Below are 23,778 nucleotides of genomic sequence, written 5' to 3' on the forward strand. Positions count from 1 at the left end.
CTCTGTGGTAGATTTCCCTCAACTTTCCAGCAACATTTGCCATTTCATATTAAAAACAAGCTTTTGGGGAGGCTCTCAAACACCTCTGAGTTCTCCCAAGAATATTTGGGTTGTTTACACCAGGTGTGACCAAACATAGATCCTTAAAGAATCAGGCTTAGAAAATACTGCCTGTGCCGGGCAGTGGTGGTGCACACTTTTAATCCCGGCACTCGGGAGGCAGAGGCAGGCCGATCTCTGTGAGTTCGAGGCCAGCCTGGTGTACAGAGGGAGTTCCAGGACAGCCAGGACTATTACACAGAGAAATCCTGTTTCAAAAACACAAAAAAGAAGAAGAAAATAAAAGGAAGGAAGGAAGGAAGGAAGGAAGGAAGAAAAACACTGCACATCATTCTTATTTTGCTCTAGATGCTTCAGCCTTTATAGCTGTATCATACCCTATTTTAAAAAGAGGAAACTAATCATAATAGAAATCTATCCCTAACAACACACAACAATCCAGGAATCACTATAGAATGACTATTTTTATTATACATGCTATAAATGTCCTTTTAATCTGTTATAAAACTTAACAATAATAACAAATACATAAAAACATAATTGGCTGGTATATTAATGTATTTAAAATGACATTGAGGATATGAGATATGTTTCCACTATAGAGACATTTAAATTTAGCATGTAAATTTAAAAAAATCTAGCATGGTTTTCTTTTATTTTTGAAATAAACAACAATGAAGTACAAAATAAGCAGAATTTATTATCACTGGTTGACAGAAAAATGGATTTGCTGTTATATAAAGTTGCTCTATAACTGTTGCTATTTAACTTATTTATTAAATGAGAGGCAGATATTTTATAAAATATAATAGCATGTGGCATGATTTTCATGTATTACATTGCCATAATATGAAATTTTTTACTTTAACCATTTTTGAAATGATCTACAGGAGATTTACTGATTTTGGTTTTTAAAATGATTTTCCATTAAAACAATTAAAATGAAGTTATTTTTAGTCCTTTTCACCTCTGCTCCTCTCGATCGATCTGTTCACCTTAAAGTTAAGGCTTGGAGCTATGCCAATGGGAGAGATGGATTTTTTTTTTCTGTCTTATGACTTAGCTATTCTGTATAAAAGGTTTAATCTCTGAGATCTCTAAGAGTAACTTTCCATTCCAGGCAACTTTTCTGAACTCCCGAGAATGCGGCACAAAATGACTGCTTTGGCAGAGTAAAGACACACAGCATGGCAAGAAATCTCCCTGAAATTGATAATTCAACCTTTTCCCTATTTACAGTTCATTGGATTCTTCTTAAGGAGAAAAAACCTGCATTTTCTTCTACTAAATCAACAGGACTGAACAGGATTTTAAATTAAAAACGCTTCTCCAATCTCTGCGGCAGTCCTGTCTGCGTTTCTATAGCGCTCCAGTTCATGACTGTAGATGACGGGAGAAGTGTTTCCCACAAGTCTATGCATTGAATACTTGGTCCCCACCGTATGACATTGACATTTGAGGTTGAAAACCTTTAGGACATGGGCCCTAGTGGGCAGTCAGAGGGCAATGGGGGCAGAGCTGAAGGATTGTAGGTGTGCTAGTCTTGTGGCAAGAACTCCCTGCTTCCTGACAGTCTACACACATAAACATCTGCCTGTGTAAGCCACTCTTACCACCTCCTGTATGCTGTGATGGTTGTGCCCCCAGCCACGAACCAGAGGAACTCCTTCTTCCCTTAGTGCGATTCTGTCAGCTCTTCTGTCACTGATGAGAACAGTAACCAAGCTGTGTTTGGTTATCAAGAAAAATGATTGGCTTTGTTGTATCTTCTCTCTGGCATTTGTAATTTCATACATGTAAATTCCTTCCACGAAAAGCACTAACTGCCATACATGCAGTCTATCAGTGTATAATGTATACAGTCTAGTGATACAATGTAACATATAACATAGTATTGTTTTTAAATACTGTAGTCATGGCAGTATTGACTAATGCCTTAGTCTACAAGATAACCTCAAAAGAAATGGTGTCAAATCTGTCTTTGAAAGCACACACACACACACATACACACACACATGCATGCTTGCACTGTTTCTCGCTGAAATTAGAGGTAGCAGGGGCCTGTCTAGGGTGGTTTCCAGTAACGTGGTATCAATACCTGGGCCTGTCCACATGGCTGACACCCTCTGGATCTTCCAAAACTACAGGTCTATGTGGAGCTCCAGTCCAGCATCTCTGCAGTCCAGGCTTACTGGAATCCGCTATGCCTTGTGTCACACAGACAAGTTTCTTCTCTGGAGGACTCAGCTCACCAGACCTCACATGCAGGGCGCTCTCTCTTCCTGGAGGCTGAGTTTTTAACTCTGGTGGCTGTGAAAAGTGAGAAAAACTTTTGTGATGTTTGTGAACCTAGAAGTAACACGATAACATGAAAGTTGGGTTGATAGTTTTTAAAACTAGCTACCTAGACTCTAATCAATCAGATACACAGACACGTGCCCAGGCCTAGCTTCTATTCAAGCCCTCCTGTCCTGAAAAGTGATGTCTTGGCATTCATTGGTCTCTGTTCCGCTGACGTTTTGTTGCTTCATACGTGTGCAGTAGAAATGAACACAGAAGAGCTTGGGATGATAAAGGATGGCAGCATCGTCCGGAATTGCTGACTGAGATTAGAAGGGAACACTTTCATTTCTTTGCCGTACTTGGTGATTTTGCACACGTAAGCACCCGAGCTCAGCTGCCACCATCTCTGACTCCAGGGATCACATGGGCAGCACGTGAATGGAAACAAAGCCTGGAGGGAGGAGGAGGAGGAATTTGGAGCGAGATCAAAGATTAGCCCCATTCCACTATTCCCTCTGACTTTTTACTATCCAGTCTAAATTTGGCATTTTATGAGACATTTCTTTTATTCTCAAAGGTAAAACTAAGCTTGAATCAATCTGGGATTCCTCTCCCCTTGCCGGAGAAGTACCCACAATTTGACTTGCCAATGAGACCTTTGTCACTGCATTTCCAGTTCTAGGAGTAATCAGTATGAAATGCGTGGTATGTGGGCTTGCGTTAGAATTCTATCATGAAAACGGCCGCGGTAGCCCTGGTTAAGTTACAGAAGAAGCTCTTTAGAATACTTGTCTGGGATCTTTGTTTCCCCATGTTGTTGATGCTGGCTGGGGTGAGGACACTTCTGAGCACCTCCCATCTCCTGTTTTCTGAGCATCTCTCCTCCGTTCCTGCTCCCTGGGTAACAATGGCACTCGCTGTCATAAGCCTCATGTGAAGAAGCCAGTGTGAAATGATCAGCAGCTCCACAGGCAGTGAGGGGTACTGACAGCTAGGAAGCTGTTGTTGCCTGCTTTCCGTGTACTGTTAAATATGATTTCCCAACCACATAAGAATACAGGACATGTAGAAGGTGACTGTCTTGACTTCCATCTGAATAGTAGTTAAGTGGTTAAGACTGACCTAACAGTGCTTTAGGGGAGTTGTGGGGAAGCCATCGCATAGGGGTCATAGCTGAGATCAAATGTTAGTGCACAACCGAACACTCTACACTTGTTGATTGGGTGAATGCTCCAGTTCATTCCAGAACATGAAACGATGTTGTTTATTATGTTTTGCTGTTGTTGTTCTGACACGGAAGCCACTTTGCGAAGCTTTGTGTTCTTTTTACTTGACCATCCCATTGGTTCTAGCTTTGTTTTACCAACGACAGTCCAGAGATTTCTTTTCATGTATGAGACTGTCACACTTCAGAGAAAAGCACGTGTTGGATGGAAAGCAGCCGGACATGTTTTTAGATCATGCGCTTCTGTGTTCAGATCGATTCTTGCAGTGTCAGTCTTTGGTATGTGCAGGCATGCACAAGGGTTCCAAATGTGTGCTGTATCAGTGAGAGGACAAGGAACCATGTGGGGTTCCAAATGTGTGCTGTATCAGTGAGAGGACAAGGAACCATGTGGGGTTCCAAATGTGTGCTGTATCAGTGAGAGGACAAGGAACCATGTGGGGTTCCAAATGTGTGCTGTATCAGTGAGAGGACAAGGAACCATGTGGGGTTCCAAATGTGTGCTGTATCAGTGAGAGGACAAGGAACCATGTGTTCTCTGATTTACAAAGAGTAATAAAATAAACTAAAAATTTGAGTTTGTGAAAGCACCAAGCAGGTGACAAAACTGAAGAGCAGGAAGACCATTGATTAGCAAAAGCTGAGCAGAAAGAGGGGCTGACGAGGTCGAGCAAATGGGCTTCTTAGGGCCGTTGCCACAATTCTTGTGATATTAGGATAGTGGACACATGGCATTCTGCCTTTGTCAGACTCTACAGACTCGTAAGACACAAAGTGAATCTGTAATGGGAGAGGGATTGAAGCCCAAGAACAACAAAATGACAACTCAAAAGAGAAAAACCGCAGGTGAAAGATGGCCAGCCTATTTGGTCTATCATTAGCAAGAGAAGAAAGGAAAGCCAGAAAAGAAAGCAAAGAGGTGGGGAAAAAAATCAAGCAACTTCCTCACAAATGTGATCAAATTTCTGGTCCATGTTTATGCATAATCAAAATCCTAAATCAACCCTTGAATTCAAGATGTTAAAAGGACCTAGATGATGGTATCTTAAGCATTAAGCACAAGAAACTAAACTACACTCTACCGGGCTTGAAAGACAGATGCTACATTCAATAAAATGTCCTTGTTAAGTTTGATATGGTAAAGTATAATAGAACAATGGATTAGAAGCAACTGAATTATTTCCCTCACCATTGCCAAACCTGTAGCAGAGAACCAGTACAGTTGGTTTCAGTGAACGGTTCTGTACTTACAGCTTCTAGTGGCCTCCTTGCCAGGAAACCAAACAGAGAAAAAAACCCAAATGTTTAGAGTATTCTTTGGAGTTCCCTTTTCTTAAAGGCCCTAATCTCAATCATGAGGTTATCACCTACTCACCAAAAGGCCACCTGTGGGTACCATCCCCTCAGCAGTCAGGATTCCACCATATCCACTTGAGGAGAGTGGGGATGTGGTCACAGACACTCGGTCTCTTGCGCCAGGCTTCAAAGATTTCTCATATATAAACTCTATGTGAACTTGATAGACAAAAAATAAAAGCAAAAGAAAACAACACAGAAGTAAGAAACTAAAAGAAACTGGAGATGAATCAAGACAAAAAAGGAAGAGCCAACTAATACGAAAGAATTTAAATACAAGGTGCAGCAGGTAAAACGTGCTGAAGGGAATACAGTGAATGCATAGAAGACACAAGCACAGAGCAGGAATCAATAAAAATAACTGGGAAATGATGAAATATAAACAAATAGAAATGCTGCAATTAAACAATATAATCTCTCCAAGTTAATAATGGGGCCGGGCGGTGGTGGTGCACACCTTTAATCCCAGCACTCGGGAGGCAGAGGCAGGCGGATCTCTGTGAGTTCGAGGCCAGCCTGGTCTACAAGAACTAGTTCAGGGACAGGCTCCAAAGCTACAGAGAAACCCTGTCTTGAAAAACCAAATAAATAAATAAATGAATGAATGAATGAATAAATAAATAAATAAATAAATGTATGTAATGGTTCTAAACAACAGGTTGGAAATTTCTAAAAGAAAAAGTTTGAAAGATAGCTCTGAAGGAAAAAAATCTATGTAAAAAAAGAAAATATTGCTCAGAAATCTAAGTGGAAAATATGAAAGAATTTAAGAGATATTGGTGACAAAGTTTGCATACATCTCATTGGAGTTGGAAATAATAAAAGATAAAAATGAAAAAATTTTCAATAAATTTGAGAATGTAAATGATTGAATGAATTCATAGAAAAATATAGTTGAGAAAGAAATAGCACGAATAGTTCTATAATCCTTCAAAAAATTGAATTAATCGTCAAAAACCTTTGTCATAGAGAAGTCAAAGCCTAAGTGACATTAGAGGAAATATTTATTCAACATTCTAGACCAGATAACAACGGCAGGACTCTCTAGCTTCACCACAATCATAACAGCAAAAGAATGGAAGATTAAAGATTAACCCCATTTGTGAACGTAGATCCAAACACCCTAAGAAAATATTGGCAAGATGAATAATAACGCACACAGAAAAACAATGCATCAGAAGAAAGCTTATTTTATGTCACACGTGCAAAGATGGCTTCGTGACAGAGATGCTGATGAATGCCTCTAACTCACAATATTCCCAAATGTTAGGGAAAAAACCCAGTTCGTGTAGAGGAAAAATGAAACCAAATTCTACAACTATTTAAATAGGAGCTTCAGCTCAAACTAGAAAGGGAAAGCTCCTCTCTTACACTTAATGAAACCATCATAATAAGACTGTCATCCACCTGCTCAGCAATCCCACTGCAGGCTGGTAAGGGTGTGGTAAAACAGAACTGGAAGTCTCGTGGGCACTGCTGTTCAGTGTGGGGCTACTGATGGACCTTTGGAAGTAATCTGGCATTACTTAATGGTTTTAACTCACAACTTCATTCCATTCTTACATCTGTGCAACAGAAGATCTTCATAGGATAATCTTGGCAATGTTGGTTGCAACAATAACAAGAACAAAAAAAACCGAAAACCCTAAAAGTTTTGTAACAACACCACCGAATATCTATAGATAGAAAACTGGGCAAGTCAATTCTGTAGAGATGAGATTGCCTACTAGACAGCAAAGAGTTGTAGCTTCATGCTTGCACAGAGTAGAGAAAGCAAGATTCACAAGGCAAGGAGAGCAAGCTGCACACATACGAAACTGCTTTTGTAAGGGTTGAAGGGAAGCAAAGTAAACAAAGGAAAACAATAGAATTTAAAAAGCGAACCCAGACTCCTCATTCCCACATGGAGGGAGCCGACGCTACTGGAGAATGGCACATACAGGCTTTCGACAGAAGGGCTAACACTATTTTCCTTGAGATGCAAGTGAAATTGCTGTCAGTTCAGCTTATTAATGTATAGATGTTATTTATATATTTGCATTTATCAAGTATTTTATAGCAAAAGACTATAAAAATTGAACGATGTGTAATCGTCACGTTTGCTAACTTTCCTTTTATAATAATGATTAATGATGGAGACAAGGAGCCCATGACAAACAAATGGGATGGGTTCCCTTGTTAACATGATCTGTGTGTGTGCGTGCACGCATGTGTGCACAGCTCTGGGGAAGGGGATATAGCCTAGTCAAGCACTTTACCACTTGTTACTTTCAGAGCCTCTTCAAGTTTGTCACCAGATGGTGAGTGAGGAGACAGATGAAGAACTCAAGTCTTGTGACAGTTCTTATCTGTGGGGTCTTGGGCGTTCAAGCCCTTGTCTGTAACACTGAGAAAAGAAGATGGTGGTCACATGAGGTGCCACTGGAAAGTGCTGAGAATGCTGAACAGGAACTCCGACAGAGTAAACACTCAACCACTGTTACCTACGAGTACTTTCCCTTCATTTAATGCTTTGAAATGTTCTCTTTTTTATGGTAGGCTTTGGTCACTTGACAAAGCAGCTGATGACATTGGCCGACGGACGTGTGGTCTTGGCTCTAGAGGGAGGCCACGATCTGACAGCCATCTGTGACGCATCTGAAGCCTGCATAAACGCCCTTCTGGGAAATGAGGTAAGAACAGCAGGTACAGATCAGGGGTAAGAGGAGGAGGACACATGCAAGTGTGTTTTAAAGTTGATTGTTTAATCTAAGAAAGAAGAATGTTCTACGCAGCTTTCACCAGAAGTTAATGTGCTTTGGTGTGACGTGCTCTCTGGTGTCTTCCCCGGTAGTGTGGCCACACAGCATTCCTGCCAATCAAGTTATTCAGACAGTCAAAAACTGAGCAGTGAACACTTGGAAAGAAGAATGTTTTGTCTACTGAGCCAATCAAATGAGCACTGAATCATTTAATGTGAAATTAAACTTTTAAAAGTTTTGAAATTCCCTGTTACTGTCAGAAAAGCAAAACCATTTTTAAAACAATCTTAGGCTTTTTTTTTCATCATTTGAAAATGTTTTTTTCTAAGGTTGCGATCATGTCCTCTCTTCCTGAGAGTGATAAGGGATCCCCTGAAGGTTGAAAACTCCACTATTGCCATCCAGCTGCACTGCAGGAGACCTAGGACCAGAACTTGAATCTAAAAGATCAGAGGTCCACATGGCACACCTAACATGCAGTACAAATTGCTAATCCCTCCATAGACTTCATTTCTAGTCACTTGGACATTTGGGGCTAGGTCGGGACAAGATTTTAGGTCAATTCATGGAAACTCAGCAACTATTTCACGGCTTGTGTGTGTTGGTTAGAATCGTCAAGTTGCTCAGGTTTTTATAGTGACTGTATGGCAGGTTAATGAATTAGTTTTTGGTTTCCTTTTTTAGTTTGGGAGAGAATTGTACCTTTCTATTGTGAACTTGAACTGGAAATGTAGCTTTTCTTATTCGTGAAATGGTTTTGAAATCTACCTTTCGTGATTTTTTTTTTAACAAAACCTTAGGATATTGCATGTATATTCATGGAAAACTACTTTTTCTTCTGTACGCTGAACACGGAACCTGTGCTGCTGCTATGATCATGAGTCTGAAGTCACACCACATGATTATTTCCCATATTTATTGAATAAGTACACTTAGAATTCTAAAGAATATTGCAGCACTGACTGTCTAACACTGTCATACAATTTTACACAGTGCTCAGAGCACTGACTTAAGCCTCCTGGCGAGGAGCTTATGGAGACTGTAACAACTTAATGATTAGCATCAATAGTAGGCTGCTCTTGCAGTTCATACATCACTCACTCACAGTATCAAAGATGAAAAAATAGTCTTTCTATGATTGCTATAAGCTAGCAATGTCAAGCACAATGTGGAATTATTTAGGGGTAGGCGATCAAGGAGGGTCAAAATGCTGGGTGCATGTTGGGGGCGTCAATTGTAGCGGGCTCTGCTTGCCCACAAGATAGCGTTTCCTTTTCGAACCAGCTGTATGTGGCTTTTAATCTCTTTATAAGCCTAAAGACTATGAGAGTGTTTTGTTTAGCAGAACGGTGGTTTGCACCAGAAAACCGGGATGAGCTGTGCATTGTGGCTTCACAGATTGTCCCGCCTAGACAGAAGCATTACCTGGCAGCCTAGGCAGATGCGTTTCCAGCTATGTGGAAGGCAGCTACAGATTCAGAGCCTCTCTTTCAGTGCGGTCCTTAAGATGAGTCCTTTCCTATTGAAATCTCTGTGCTCAGCCAAGTTCTCGCTTCACAAAAAGCATCTCCAGGGAAGTAGCGAATCTCTCCAGCGATCTTATATTTTAGGGAACACCAGGCTCTGACCTAGGGGATAAAAGCACGATTCGCCAATCTTAGTCAATCTGCAGGGTGTAGAGACGGCCAAGACATAAAGCCCAGGAAGTAATAACCGGAATTATTTGGGAGAGATATTGGTTGTGTAACTGACTTTAATTCTCTGGATATGGTTTAGTAAACTTTATTTTTCAATTTAATATTTTAAGCCACATCTTGTCTCCTTCGGTTGGCCATCTTCAATTGCATGAACAAAATCTAACATTTGTTTATCCCACTCTACAGAAAGGGGAGTTTAGTTTTTCCTATAAACGGTTCTAGATTCTAGGGATGTAGACCAGGCTCTAGATTCCCTACAGGATGCTACGGGAGAGACAGATGTGGCTGGTAGACTGAGCACTGAAAGGTAAATATTGCAGCAGCAGATCTTTCTACACCAAAAAGAACAAAGCAAAGAGAGAAGGGGATTTTTTAAAAATGAAAAGTGGAAGAAAAATCCAAGTGTGCTGTACATTATAATTCATGGAGAAAGAGGAAATGAATGTGTAATACTTGAAACAACTCAAGAAACAAAGAGTTCTCACTTTCATTGACAATATAATTTATAATCCAATGCCTGACTTGGGGTATTTTCCAGGTCAAAGGTCACTGTGACTACATTGAAGTTTTAAATTTCATTCCTGCAGAAAAAAAAATAATATATAAGGCATATTGCATGTGTCTCACCATTTAACCAAAATACCTACATATAATTTCCACAGCAGTTTTATGTGGTAATCTTTGGATAAGAAAATGAAAACGACGTCTTTCAGTTACCAATTACTGCAATTTAAAAATCCCAATTTCCCTCCACCCCCCCCCACAAGTGATTAATAGAGCAATTATGACTTATTATCTGGGATTTCACTTTTACAAATAACAAAATGTGCTGAAGCTGGAGCTTCAAACACTGACAGCACCAACGAGCTTCCCGACCGCGAGATGCAATTGAGCTCAAATTAGAAAGGTCAAGGGGGCCTTTTCCAGGGACTCTGCACTTCGTCAGATGTATTTATTCATGTGCAGAGGATTAGAATTTATAAACATTTTGCCAGGTTTTTTTTCAATGCCATTTCTTTTTCTTGTTGTTCTTGGCCAGGCCTTGTCAATACAGCAAAATGCTGCTGCTGCTGCTGCTTCTAACTTATCATCAGCAAAATAATACAAATTTCATAACCCCAAGGAACTGTAGGACCAGCAGGAACCACTGGTTTCATTGTCCTTGCAGACACATAGATGGGTACCAAAAACTACTATTTTTTTTAAAATGCTATCTAAACATTTGCACCTTAGACAGGCATTCTCTTCTCTTCAAACACTTCCAGCATGGGAATGAACTACTTAGCAAAGCATCTAGCTGTTCTTTTCAACAAATATGTGCAAATATGGTACAGGAAATTCCAAGAGGAGATTGATTTTTTTGAAATCATACTAAAAGTTTTTATTTTTAATTTATTCTGGCCAAGTACAAAACTGGGCTTTATCCCTCAAATCATATTATGATGAATATTTTTTTTTACATTTTTACCGAAGCCCTTAAAAACTCCAACTTGGAGTTTGAGGAATTAAATATCTAAAATGAGAAAACTCAGGAAATTGATTGGAAAAGGGTCAGGTACGGCTCTGTGAGCTGTCATGTTTTAAGATTTAGCGGCAGGGATACACATGAAGTCCCTGGAAGACTTTCATTCTGGCCATTTGTGTTGGAGCTAGCTAGGAAACATACAGTTTCCTTAAGGCCCCATTCAACTACTGTTCTGCAAAGCCAATTAAAAGCACCTCAGTTAGCTTCCTCTGAAAGAAATCTGCTTTAGAGTTGAGAAAAGTTGTAGGCGTTTCCCATCCCTATGGAATCCAGTCTGAAAACAGGCTTTCTGGAGAGTGAAGAAGAGGGCACCCGAGCAGAAGTTTGAATTGCAAACATGAGCTAGCAAAGGCGACAGACCAAAGGAGGATAAACAATGGACTCAAGCTTGTTAGAAAGATAGGAAGATTTTTGAAAACTAAATCCATATTTTCACAGCTATGGGTGATATTAGAGCCTCTAGACTGTTCTTACTCAGTAATGCTTGATTTCTGGTTTCTTTCCTTTTTCTCCTTTTATCTTTCTTTTTGGTTCCTCCCTTTCTTTCTTACTCCCTTCCATCCTTCCTTCTTTTCACCCCACTCTCTCTGTGTTTTCTTTTCTCATGCTTCTTAAAAAATTACTGCTGTCTTCTAAAATACACCCAGCTGCTTTTTCTTTGTCTGGGATTTCAAAGACAGTGTCTGAATGTGGAGGTTGTCTTTGTTTTTAAAGATGGTTTTGTGCTCTAAAGATGCTGGATAAAAAAAAAATAATAACCTCCTTAACTAATTCCTAGAGGGTGTTGACAGCCACCCCTGAGGTTAACCCTTGAGTTGCTCACTTGGGGGGACGGGGAGTGTTTGCATTGGATTTTACATAGAGACATTGTTTTGCTATCTTTTTCATCTTTTAGATTATGTATGACTGAGGCTGAGTCCACTGGGGAATTGGTGTGAATCTGGGAATGCTTGCAAGATTCATGAGTAGAGGAGGAGAGAGAGTGTTTGCTATGCCAGAATGACATTTTCCTCTGTGGTCTTCTTAGAGTTTGATACCTGCCTGTACACCAAAAGCAGTTGGGTGGGGTATCTAAAGGGAGTAAAACTGTTTTGTAAAAATATTATCTGAATATTCTTTCCAGTATATATATGGCCTGGGAGACCGGTTGCTTATATTCAGAGATGAGTACAGGAAGGTGAAGTGTCTGCTTCAGGAAATGCTTCATGATCCAGATAACTCAAAACTGTGTGCAAATCATCTGAACTATCTCTGTCCAGGTTGTTAAGACAGAGTTAAAAGAAATATGGGTTGTGAGTTTGAACACATCATGAAGTATAGTTACCAATAAAAAGAAAGAATTTATTTTTATAAAGAACCAGACATCATGGAATGTTTTATCTATCCATTCATTATGTTGCTGTTTATTGGGCATCTATTGTGTGAGAAAAGGTTCTAATGCAAGCAAGAGTAATGGCGACCTTGTTAAAGATCCTACGAGGCCGGGCGGTGGTGGCACACGCCTTTAATCCCAGCACTTGGGAGGCAGAGGCAGGCGGATCTCTGTGAGTTCGAGACCAGCCTGATCTACAAGAGCTAGTTCCAGGACAGGCTCCAAAATCACAGAGAAACCCTGACTTGAAAAACCAAAAAAAAAAAAAAAAAAAAAAAAAAAGATTCTACAAGCACAATGTGGGGATGTTTATCTATGTATCTTTGTTTGTTTTTCAAGTAGGGTTTCTCTGTAGCTTTGGAGCCTGCACTGGAACTTCCTCTGTAGACCAGGCTGGTCTCAAACTCACAGAGATCCACCTGCCTCTGCCTCCCTAGTGCTGGGATTAAAGGTGGGCACCACCACCACCCAGCTGGGGGATATTTATTTTATCTATAGGAATGCGAGAGTATTTTACAGAGAAATAGCATTTAACCTTGATGTTGGGTACAAAGTAAGACTTTGGCAAGTTAGTATCTAAGGAAAAGATACATTATATAATAGGAAACATAAAGATACATTAAATAATAGGAACCATAAATGAGGATATTGAGGCTCTGCCTGGATACTCTTGCTTTGTTTCTGATGGTGAAGAGTCCAAGCTCAGAGGAGTAAAGCAGGTGATACATCTGGGCAGATGAAAGAGAGCACCATCACAAACTGGATTTCTGTGAAGGAATACGCCCATACTTACTCTGATAAGAGGACAATCACTGCACAGAGAACAACAGAAGAAACCACTGGTGTGAGGCTTATGGGCGGTAGACGCTCAGCTGCGGTGGAAAGCATCTCACCAGGAGTAACTCTGCTTCCTCTGTGCTGCCACAGCTGTCTCCTGGGAGATCCTGGAAACCAGCTGTGGGTAGCTCTACCTACTCTGGGCTCAGTGGCATCACAGGGGCAGGTTGAAATAGGCCATTACCCCACAAAGTGCATCACTTGCCAAATGAAGCTTCTCCATCATGAAAGCTACCAGGATATCGCTGATGTGAGAGGAGAAAGCAAATCTTGGTGTAAATCTTCAGTAAAACTAAAAGGAAGCCACATATAGCGCCCAGTATTATAAACTCTGTAATCAGGAAACGGGGAAGAGAATTACCATAAGTTTGAGACTAGCCTGGGCTACATATCAAAACCTTTAAAAATTAAAATACATAAATCAAAACTGAGAAATGAAAACATGAAAATCAGCCACCACTAATGTTAGTTGGGTCCACCATTGCTTCCTGTCATGGGGAAGAATATTCCTGGTATCAAGAACTGACTAACACAACTTCTCCCTTGTCTTCCAATCCTCCTACAAGACCAGTTGGACCTGCTGCTGTTCAGAGATGCTTCTTTAGGGCTGTGTTGACATCGTCCTTCATCCTCCACATGAGGTGGGAGATGAGCGTTAACAGCCATAACCTCAGCCTAGTGACATATTAGTCAACCCAATCCGCTCTGATTTCAGCCCCTCCGAGTCTGTTCGCTAAAGAACATTAGTGGCTTCAAACCAACAACAATGGCTGTTTTAAGAATGACTGACTCATGATTCACAGTATGGATAAAATTATAACCAGACTTGCTTATGCAATCAAATTAAACATATACAACTAATTGCAGGCATTCCTGAGCAATTATTTAGATGAGAGTAGGGTTTTAAGTATCAATCCCTTCTCACAGGGGAATTGATAATAAATAGTTCATCAACACAGAAGGTCACGTGAGTACCCCGTCTCTTTATCCTCCTGGTCTTGGCCATCGTATTCTTCCATAATCCCTTTGATCCTTACAGCTGAACACTTTTTGGACCGCATCTGAGTTGTCTGAATGTCGTAGTCAGACTTTCGGCTTTCTCTGCCAGTGAACTTTGGTCCGTGTCTAAGAACTTAGCGTTGTTGCAGCAAGGAACTCTCCCTTGATTTCTTGGGCATCACCACGTGTGGAACACGCATGGTCTGAAGACCCAGTCTGTGTCCCTGCTTGCCTGAGTCAGGGACCTTTCCCATTATTAAGTACATGAAGGAAATGTCAGTGTTTCCAAAGTTGTTTTTAGGTCTAACTCTAACACTCATGCAGAAATCTGCACAAATACGCACAATCCAATAGGCATCACAAATCACAAGGACTTCATATGTCTAACCTTGAGTCGCATCAAGAGAATCTAAGTTACTGCTTGGCTCCTTTCTGAAAGCAATGGTTTTCTGATTTCCAACACCATGTTCCAATTTTCCCACTTGTAAACTTTATAAAGATGCAGTATTATATATTCACATATATAATATTTGGTATTTGTCTTTTTCCTGACTATTTTGTTTGTTAGAGTCTTCTCTGTCATTGTACACAGCTATAGCTCATTCATTTTTCACACTTTATGGTTTTATATTTCATGAAAGGGAATTTTTAGGAGACTACTACACTTCATTCACAATTACACTCTATTTAGTAGGCACGGACTTTTTTCAAGTTCTCTCTCAGTGGTGGACTATAATTTCCTTTCTCTGACGTAAAGAGTGTCCGGGCTGCTCACTCTTCCTCTCAGCAGTTCAGCTTCGGAATTAGGCAGGAAGAAGGCTCTGTAGGCTGAAAATGACGCGGAGCATCTTCCCAATCACACATGACTGGGTGTGCAGTGAATCCACTATTTTCATTAAAGCATGTTTAGTACTTAAGTTTAACAAGATTAACGGCCAACTCAACTAAATTCAACTAACATTTGTGGAAATTTAAAATTCTTTGGAAAAGTTGGTGAAAGCCAACGATATGTCTTTATATCAAGAATAGCATAGGGAATAAAGTTGAAGTATATGCAGATGTTACTTAGCTACATGAACATGAGGAAAACCTGGACGAGTTCTTCCGTATTATGTGACTTCTGAATGATCTTTAGAAGTCTCAGAAAGTTAAAACTTCCTCCAAAGCTTTTTAAATCAAATTTCCGTCTGAGTGTGGTGGCATGTGCCTATACTGCCAATCGCTGGGAGGCGAATGTAGAAGGATCATGAATCCATTGTCAGTCTGAGTTTTATTGAGACTGTGTTTAAAAAAAACAGTCAATTAATTGATAATAAATAAACACATAAATAATTTATAACCATATCATAAAATATACCAAACACCCAGAATAACTCGAGTCTAACCTGACCATTAGAGCTTTAAGTACTTCTGGATACATTAATAAATGTCCACAGATATCTCCTTCTATCTTTATTCATGCTATTACTTTTAAAATATTTCAAATTTTCTTTTTTATTAATTTGTTTTTAATTAAGATATAATTTCATCATTCCGCTCATCCTCTCTCTAACCTTCCCATGTTCCCTCACACTCCCCCACCCCCTCTCTAATTCGCAGCCCCTAAGGCTCCTCTTCCACTAGTTAATTGCCTATAGCTGGTGTTTTCCAACATCTGCAGACCTTGGAAGTCATGACAGGTGAGACAGAGCAAACATTTGGATTCTGCCCATACAACAGCTCAATTTTATGTAACAGATATGGAGAATAGGTTTCTCTATCGCAGAGCTTAAATCTACGTAGAGAATGGTTGTAACTGTATTTTACATGTAGAGAAGAATGATCATCCACTAGCTGTGTGTGTCTATGGGTTGTATTTAAATTGTATGATTTATCTTAATAACTTCATGAAAATTATCTTTATTTAATAGAGTTGCTTGGCAGACACCATGTTGGGCCTGTAAGACCTCTAACTTCTAGATCTACCTTATCTCACTGGCCTGTTTGCTTAGACCATTTAGTGATTCTGATTGGTTTCAATAGCCAATGTTTTACTACATCTTATTGGCCAAACTAAACACCTATCATAGCTTTACCATATAATATCATGTTTGCTCCAAATTTATTGAGTACGGCTATTTGCTTAGTATTATTTCATTACTTAGTTATTAGATTACTAATAATGACCAATACTCATAAATATTTATCAACTGGATGCATCAATCAGATGGTTTTATTGCCCATAATTTTGAGTGATTAAGTCAACAAATTCTCTAAAGAAAACACAAAACAAAAAAAAAAGAAAGAAAACACACCTGAATTCTATGGTTTCTGTGTACAAGTCTTTAATTTTAGGAAAACAGCCTGTAAACGCTGTTTGCGTCCTTGCCAGTGGAGAGACTGCTGCCCACGGCCTTCTCTGCGCCGCTGCCTGATGAAATATAAAGAGCCCACATTGAGAACGCTCTGAATCCAGCCCTGTCTGTGTGTACACACTCAAAATGAAACAAATTGGGGCAATTTACAGAAGGTTAAACCCTCAAATGACATTCAAGGAAATGGTTTGAGAGGCTTAAATGATCAATTTAATTTCCTTAATTCTCGGAGTTGCTTTTATAAGTAGGCACAACTTTATCCATCCTACTGAAAACTCTAAATTGTGGGTTTAGAAGTGTTTGTGTTTTCCTACTCAACACGCTGAACCACATATACTTTCTATATTACCCGGGACTTAAAAAACAAGCCCACAGACCTCAGTGAGCTCCAGTTGCAAACTTGGAGCTTTTGCATGTGTGATCTATCTCTCGTTTTCCCTCCAGTATCCAACACCATTAAGTTTGTCAGCATTTTTTTTTTTTATCTGAAGTCCCAAGGGAGGTTTTTGAAGAAAATGGACTGTGCCGATTTTGTGCATAAGTTCTAATATGAAATGGCGTATCAAAACTTTTATTGCTACTAAAAATTATTTTTCCCTATGTCCTGAAAAAGACGTGAATGGGAGGGACGTTTGTGTATGAGCAGAGTGGCTCGCTCGACCCTGTCTAACTCGTCAGTAAACATTTCCCAAGAAACCTCGGCTTATGGTTTGGTCTTGCCTCTGAGATGAGGGTCGTGAGCAGGATGACATATTTGTAAAGATACCATCTGAAGAACTGATTTAAAAAAAAAATGATTTTAACCGAATTTATGTGTTTAAGCTTCCACAGCCTTTCACTGACATGGACTTGGGTTCAGTGGCGTTTCTCCTCTTGCTAAATTGTGTTGCGTACAGACCTTTTGATGTTTTAAAGCTTTTTCTTTGGCAGCTAAGAAAAACACTCTACAAAGTTATATTTAGTGAATTTGCTCATGTATAAATATCCCCGAGCTACTCTGCTCGCCTGTGGCATCTGGAAGAAAGGTGCTATTGTTCTACATCCCGTGATTGAAGTACAGAATAATCAACTCCAAGAGACCCTGGGGGTGAGATTCACTCACATATGCTGTGGAAATTTGTAATCCCTGAGTGGTTTTTTTCTTAGTTTTTCCTCCAGCAGAAGAAATTTGGATGAGAGTGTGCTTTGGTCTGCCTGCTGACAGCAGTTTCTGGTCACACCACTCTGTTCAACCACTGCTTCTTAGTTGAGGTTATTAACTTGAAGTTTTCCAGGAAAACAGCATGTTTAGGGTTTATTGTCTCCCAACCATTGTTTGCTTGCCTGCTGTGTTCCCAAAGCTAGATGGTTGTTTTCTTTGCGACTACCGTACCCCGCAGAACGCCCATCACCCATGTGTCTAGTGTCTGCGCCACCAGACTTGTTCCTTACAGAGATGATCCATAATTATCGGGATCTCTGCAGCATTTCCTGCAATGCTCGCTGAATTCCTCCATGAAAAATCAGTGTAATTCCAAAAGATCATGATAGATTTGCACAGGAGGAATTTATCCCAAGCTTGAGGCTGACATGATCGCAGTTTTGAATAAAGTAGATGTTAAATGGAGCTGTGTTGTTCTTTTTACCTCTGGCTTCTTTAATACATTTTTTTCTTCTGCTCTATTCCAAGAGTAAGAACAAATGTCTCATGGCTTTCCACCAGGAAGTGTTTAATGTTTAAGACGATTAAATGTCAGAACACTGAGGAAACACAGACAGTACACCGTCCACTCTGCCCCATGCCCTCCCTGAGTTTGTTCACTGGCCCAGCTGTGGATCCCCTCGTGATGGAATTCGGTTTGTGGGAGGCCCACAAAAGGTGCACAAATAACTCAGATTTTAAATGACTAACTCACAGATGTGCACCTGCTTCAGGGCCTTCATACATTAATCTTGTGACCAATAGAAAAGCTCCTTGGAATTTAATTACATGGACACAAAATATGACTGACTACACTTGGGGACCCGATGTCAGCAAAATGTTAAGCAGTTGTTGGAGCAGGCCTCTGAGGATGAGACTGTTTGCTTGCTTTGCTTCTGTGCAGCTCACTGTCAAGTCCTCACGCTCTGCCCGTGTTCTTCCTCTCGTTCCCGCAGCTCGGGCCCCTTGAGGAAGATGTCCTCCACCAGACGCCGAACGCGAACGCTGCCGCTTCTTTACAGAGGATCACTGAAATCCAAAGTATGTCTCCAGTTTCTTTTTCCTCTCTTTTTCACTGGAACTATACTGGGAATAAAAGCACAGGGACACATAATTATTTTCATTTGCACATATATTTTTATTGGAATGTCTTGATTTATTGCCTGGGATAGTCTTATCTCCCACTGGTGTCCTAACTCAGAATCTAGACCTCGAATCTCGATTTTCTTCTATTTTCTGCGTGCTTAAGATTGTTTCAAACGCCAAGCTCAGACCTGGAGCAGCTAACTAAATTTAGAAACTACAGCTGTGTCACGGCTTTAACTAGGAGTAAGTCATCTCCTAAATGTGTTGATATTTGACAATCATGCCCTGGCTTTAAGTTTGACAAGGAAGAAAAATTAATGAGTAGGTCTCATTACAAGAAAGCCCCATTTTGGCAAACATGGTAAGACTGTGTTTTCATAAGGCAGTTAGGTTCACAAACACCAAGGTCCCCCACTAGAGAGTAGCATGCAGGTCAGCACAAAGACAAGCGCCGAATGGCAAAGGTAGGTTCTAAGGATGGTCAAGAAACCCCTGAGCTTTGAGGATTGCCCATAGAAATATGTTTTCTAGCTGGCCTTGGTGAGCTCCCAATAGATCAGCTCCACTGTCTCAGTGGGTGGGTGCGCCCCTCCCGGTCCCGACTTCTCTGCTCATGTTCTCCCCCTTCTGCTCCTCATTGGGACCTTGGGAGCTCAGTCCAGTGCTCCAGTGTGGGTCTCTGTCTCTATCTCCATCCATCACCAGATGAAGGTTCTATGGTGATATGCAAGATATTCGTCACTATTGCTATAGGATAGGGTCATTTCAGGTTCCCTATCCTCAGCTGCCAGCTGGACTGTGACTGAAAAATCTTGGGATAGGGCCGGACTCTCTGAACAGGGCGAACAATGAGGGCTGATGAGAAGCCAAGGACAATGGCACTGGGTTTTGATCCTACTTAATGTGCTGGCTTTATGGGGGCCTAGCCAGTTTGGATGTTCACCTTCCTAGATATGGACGGAGGGGGGAGGACCTAGGACTTACCACAGGGCAGGGAACCCTGACTGCTCTTTGGACTGGAGAGGGAGGGGAAGGGGGAAGAGGAGTGGGGGGAGGGGGAGAAGGGTGGGAGGAGGGGGAGGGAAATGGGAGGCTGGGAGGAGGCGGAAACTTGTTTTTTTTTTTTCCTTTTCTCAATAAAAAAAAAGAAATATGTTTTCTACACCAGCGAAAAGCCTTTGCTTTGTCTTAGAGGCAGTCTTCTCTTACGCAGTGGCAACCAGGAGATGAGGTGTGGCATTACCATTCTTTTGGTACCAATAATGCCACACACAAACTGGAAAGAAACCTCCCCTTAAATCTCACACGTGCCTGTCTTGTGGGCTCTCGGCATTCACTAAGCTTTATTGGCTGCACATAACTGTGGAGTAAGTGAAAGATTTTAAGTGTTTTCAGAGAACAGAAAAATAAATATTCAAATACTAGGGAGAAAACTTCCTGGGATAAAGCTAAGGTCCAGGAGTTGACGGTCTCCAAAAACCAGCTTTGGGATGCTCGGTTGCCTGCCTCTTGATTTGAGAGGAGATAAGGAGGGTCATGTGAATGCTAGTGCAGGTCACTCAGAGGGACTCTTTGGGTGATCTCTGACAGCCCTCTCCTGTTCATCCAGGTCTTATCCAAAGTCCCTGGGTAGGATATTGGCAGTATAAAGTGAGCTCTGTCTTTGTGTGTGTTGTATTCTTTTCCCAAGGATTCTTTTGCCATTCTATACACAGAACATTCATATAAAATTCTTCCTGTGTATCTTCAGAGTATAACACTAGAAGTTCAACAAGCATTTAAGAATGATTTTGTCATGTGTTGATCAGTTTTCAAATCACAAAGATCAGGAAAGAGGAGGGGGAGAGGAAAAGAAGGAATATGAAGAGGAGAAGAGAGGTAGAAGAGTTTCTGGCTTTGAGGGTTTTACGTCCCAGTAGATGAAGGAGTAGGAAATGTCTAACTTCAGTTCAGTGCTCCCTAGAGGCCACGAGGCGCCACGAGGAGCAGCATTTTTCTTCAGCAAAGAAGAGTCTTACAGTTTGCAAACTTAGACTCTAGAGGAGGTAGATCTGAGGAGGTGATTCTGAAAAAGTCTTCAAAGCCATAATGAACCAAAGCTTGCGTCAGCTTCTAGTGAAGACCTCAGGGTCTGTCCTCTCACCTGTTGGACCTGGTTTCCTTCATGAATTCTTACCAACAAATAGCATGCAAATCCTAGAGGATTAACTTATCCCTAGCTTCAAGGTAGCTGTTCTTAGTCTCAGGCCAAGCCAGGCAACCCATTTAATAGTTATTACTTAAACAAAGGATGAACAATCTTCCCTCTCTATAATAGGAAGAGCTCACTGGAAGGAAGGGGGGGCCAAGATCAAGGGAATCCACAGAGACAACTGACCTGAGCTAATGGGTGCTTACAGATGCTGGACTGAGAGCTAGTTAGGGCATGGGACCAATGTAAGCCTCTACCTGTGTGTGACAGTTATGTAGTTCGGTCCGTGGGATCCTAGCAGTGGGATCAGGATCTGTCCCTGGCACTTGAACTGGCTTTTGGGAATCCAATCCCCCAAGTTGGGCCGCCTCACCCAACCTTGATGTAGGAGGAGGAGCTTGGCCCTGCCTCAACTTGATAGGTCATCCTTTGTTGACTCCCATTTCCCTGAGTGGAAATGGAGGGGGAGTGGAAGGGAGGAAGAGAGGGAACAGGAGAACAAGAGGGAGGGAAGACTGTGGTCAGTACGTAAAATAAATTAAACAATTAATTACAAAAAGAAAGGGTATATTTCAGAATCTGGACAGAGAGAATTGGGCTCCGCTGCCCTTTGGCCTGTGCAGATCCCATTCTTGGAATGACCCATGTTCGGGTTAGTACTCTTGTTGCCGCCCCCTTCAAATTCTCAGTAAGTTTATAACAAGAGGCCCACGTTTACTCTGGGCCCTTTCAGAACATAACCAGTTCCGATGACAAAGTTCTGATAATAAAAATGACCACTACGAGACTAATAGAAAAACTTAAATTGTGAGTTAGAGGGAGAATGGTGTTGGGACAGGCAGACCCAAGTCTGGAGGGACTTCTTCGTGTGGAAAGAAGTGAAATCCATAAGATGCGGTCCTTCCGCGCTGTGCGGCACTTCTGCTGGTTCTAAGTGTGTGTGGCTGTTAGGAATGAGAATGACCATGGAACTGCAAAGTAAAGTGGGTATTTGGGGGTCTGAAACTTCACATTAGTGAGGGAAATTAAAACTTTGTGTTCAGTACACAGTACTCAGTTTTCTTACAAAATATGGCTGTATTCTTTCCTTTACTTCTCCACAATTCAACTCCTACCTTTCCACACGAAGTGTCCTGGAGTAGTCCGGGTCCTTGACAAGGTTCTCCATTTCTGGTTCTGCCTGGAAAGTAGTAAGCAAGCCTGGCTAAAGAATTTTGGAATTAAAAAACAAGCAAACAAAAGAAAAACACACTACCCCTTCCTTATTACGATGTTCTAAGAATTTTGAGTCCACAGCAGAAAAGTGGTCCAAGAAGCAGGGGTCCTTCTGAGGCCGTGGACCTCATAACCAAGGAAACGGGCCCGAAAGGAGCCTTTCTTTAACAAGGGTTCTGTTCTTTAGTGAGTACCACAAGGGTCCTTCTTTCAGCTCAAGGAGGTGTTTGAGTTTTAGCCCACCTCCTAGCCTAGGTTCTGAAGGATTCCTCTGTGCTCCAGTTTAGAGCCATGTAAATGTTGGGACGTAGGCCTTCCCATGTTGGAAGAAGCATTCAGACAAGTTCCTAGAGAGTTCTGTCCCCAGACACAGGCCTTCCCTTGTGGGAAGAAGCATTCAGACACGTTCCTAGAGAGTTGTGTCCCCAGACACACAGCGAGGTGCTGACAGGCCTTCTGTGGATTTTTTTTTTGAGAACAGAGCCCCCCAGCTGAGGGTGTGCAGGTGCTGGATGCAGTGATTAGCCTTGGCCCACTGCCTGGACACATGCCTTTTATATTCTGCAGCAGGATCATCCCTGTGGTCCTATTCAGCTCAAGAGGAAAGCCTTGCAAGGATTCTGCAGGGTAGTCAGTTCCCCTGACAGGTGGAGCCCCCTCTCCTGATAGACTGCAGGCTACTTACCTCTCATGGCAGAGAACTGTATATAAGGGTCAGCTGTCTTTGGGAAGAAGTGAGAGTATATGGATAGCAATATATTTTTTTGAAGATTTTTTCCTTTAAAAGTTGAAAGTAAAATTACCATATATTATTCTAATCATCTTACTCTTAGATATCATCAGAAATATTTGCTAAAATATCTACAATTACTGGCATTGACATGTTCGTCACAGCACTATTTAGAATAAAGCCTGACTGTCTATCGGTGGAGGAACGGAGAAAGAAATGTGGTATGTAGAGGCAAAGGAGTAGTATTTGCTCTTAAAGAGGAAGCCCTGTAACGCGTGCTCATTTAGCTTTATGGCCTTTCACAGCAGAAACCATTTCAGATAGTTTTGCTTGTTGTCTCTTAATTGCTGAAACCGCTGTGCCAAGACTGGCATGCACAGCTGCTTTGCAAATATTTGAAATAGATTAGCAATTTCTTGTCCCATTTCTTTTTTAGTTTGGCTAGATTGCCTTTTCTTAGATAGCTTAATATATTTATACCTGCCAAGCATCCTTGCTTCAGAGGAGTGAAGAAGAAGGACCAAAATGCATGAGAGCACAGTAGACATGTTTCCTCCTGCTTCACAGCCCGCAAGGAGGAGTTGGTCCTTCTGTGAAGACACAAAACTACTTTTTTGTGCTGCCATTTCCCCGCTAATCTTGGAAGAAATATTTTCAGACCTGAGTCTGTTACTTGATTGCACAGCCGTAGTCACCAGCAAGTGTTGCCAGGGCAGAGCCAGTCCAGAGCAGGATAAGGGACCCTCATGTGTGTGCAGTCTGTCCTAAAACACATGCTTCCAGCCCAGAGCATCCATGTGAACCTGGAGCTCCCCATGCTTCTGCAGAGCAGGGTAGGAAGCAGGCTCTTCTGGCTGCTTTTCGTATACCAGCGCTGGCCCATGACTAGGCTGGGAGAACCGTGAACTGAGTTTTCCATAAAATTAA

General features: G+C 41.3%; 1 protein-coding gene across 23 annotated transcripts in view; it reads left to right on the forward strand.

Moving 5' to 3' along the window:
* The window catches only part of Hdac9 (histone deacetylase 9), an 834,213-nt gene that overhangs the window by 775,880 nt on the left and 34,555 nt on the right, over positions 1-23,778 (forward strand). For all 23 annotated transcript variants that reach the window (XM_075948414.1, XM_075948435.1, XM_075948434.1 and 20 more), the window contains 2 exons: positions 7,463-7,596; positions 18,586-18,670. In XM_075948414.1, coding sequence (XP_075804529.1) covers positions 7,463-7,596; positions 18,586-18,670 — 219 coding nt within the window. The remainder of the gene's footprint in view (positions 1-7,462; positions 7,597-18,585; positions 18,671-23,778) is intronic.

The sequence above is a fragment of the Microtus pennsylvanicus genome, chromosome 14, assembly GCF_037038515.1.
Source record: "Microtus pennsylvanicus isolate mMicPen1 chromosome 14, mMicPen1.hap1, whole genome shotgun sequence".
Taxonomy (NCBI): domain Eukaryota; kingdom Metazoa; phylum Chordata; class Mammalia; order Rodentia; family Cricetidae; genus Microtus; species Microtus pennsylvanicus.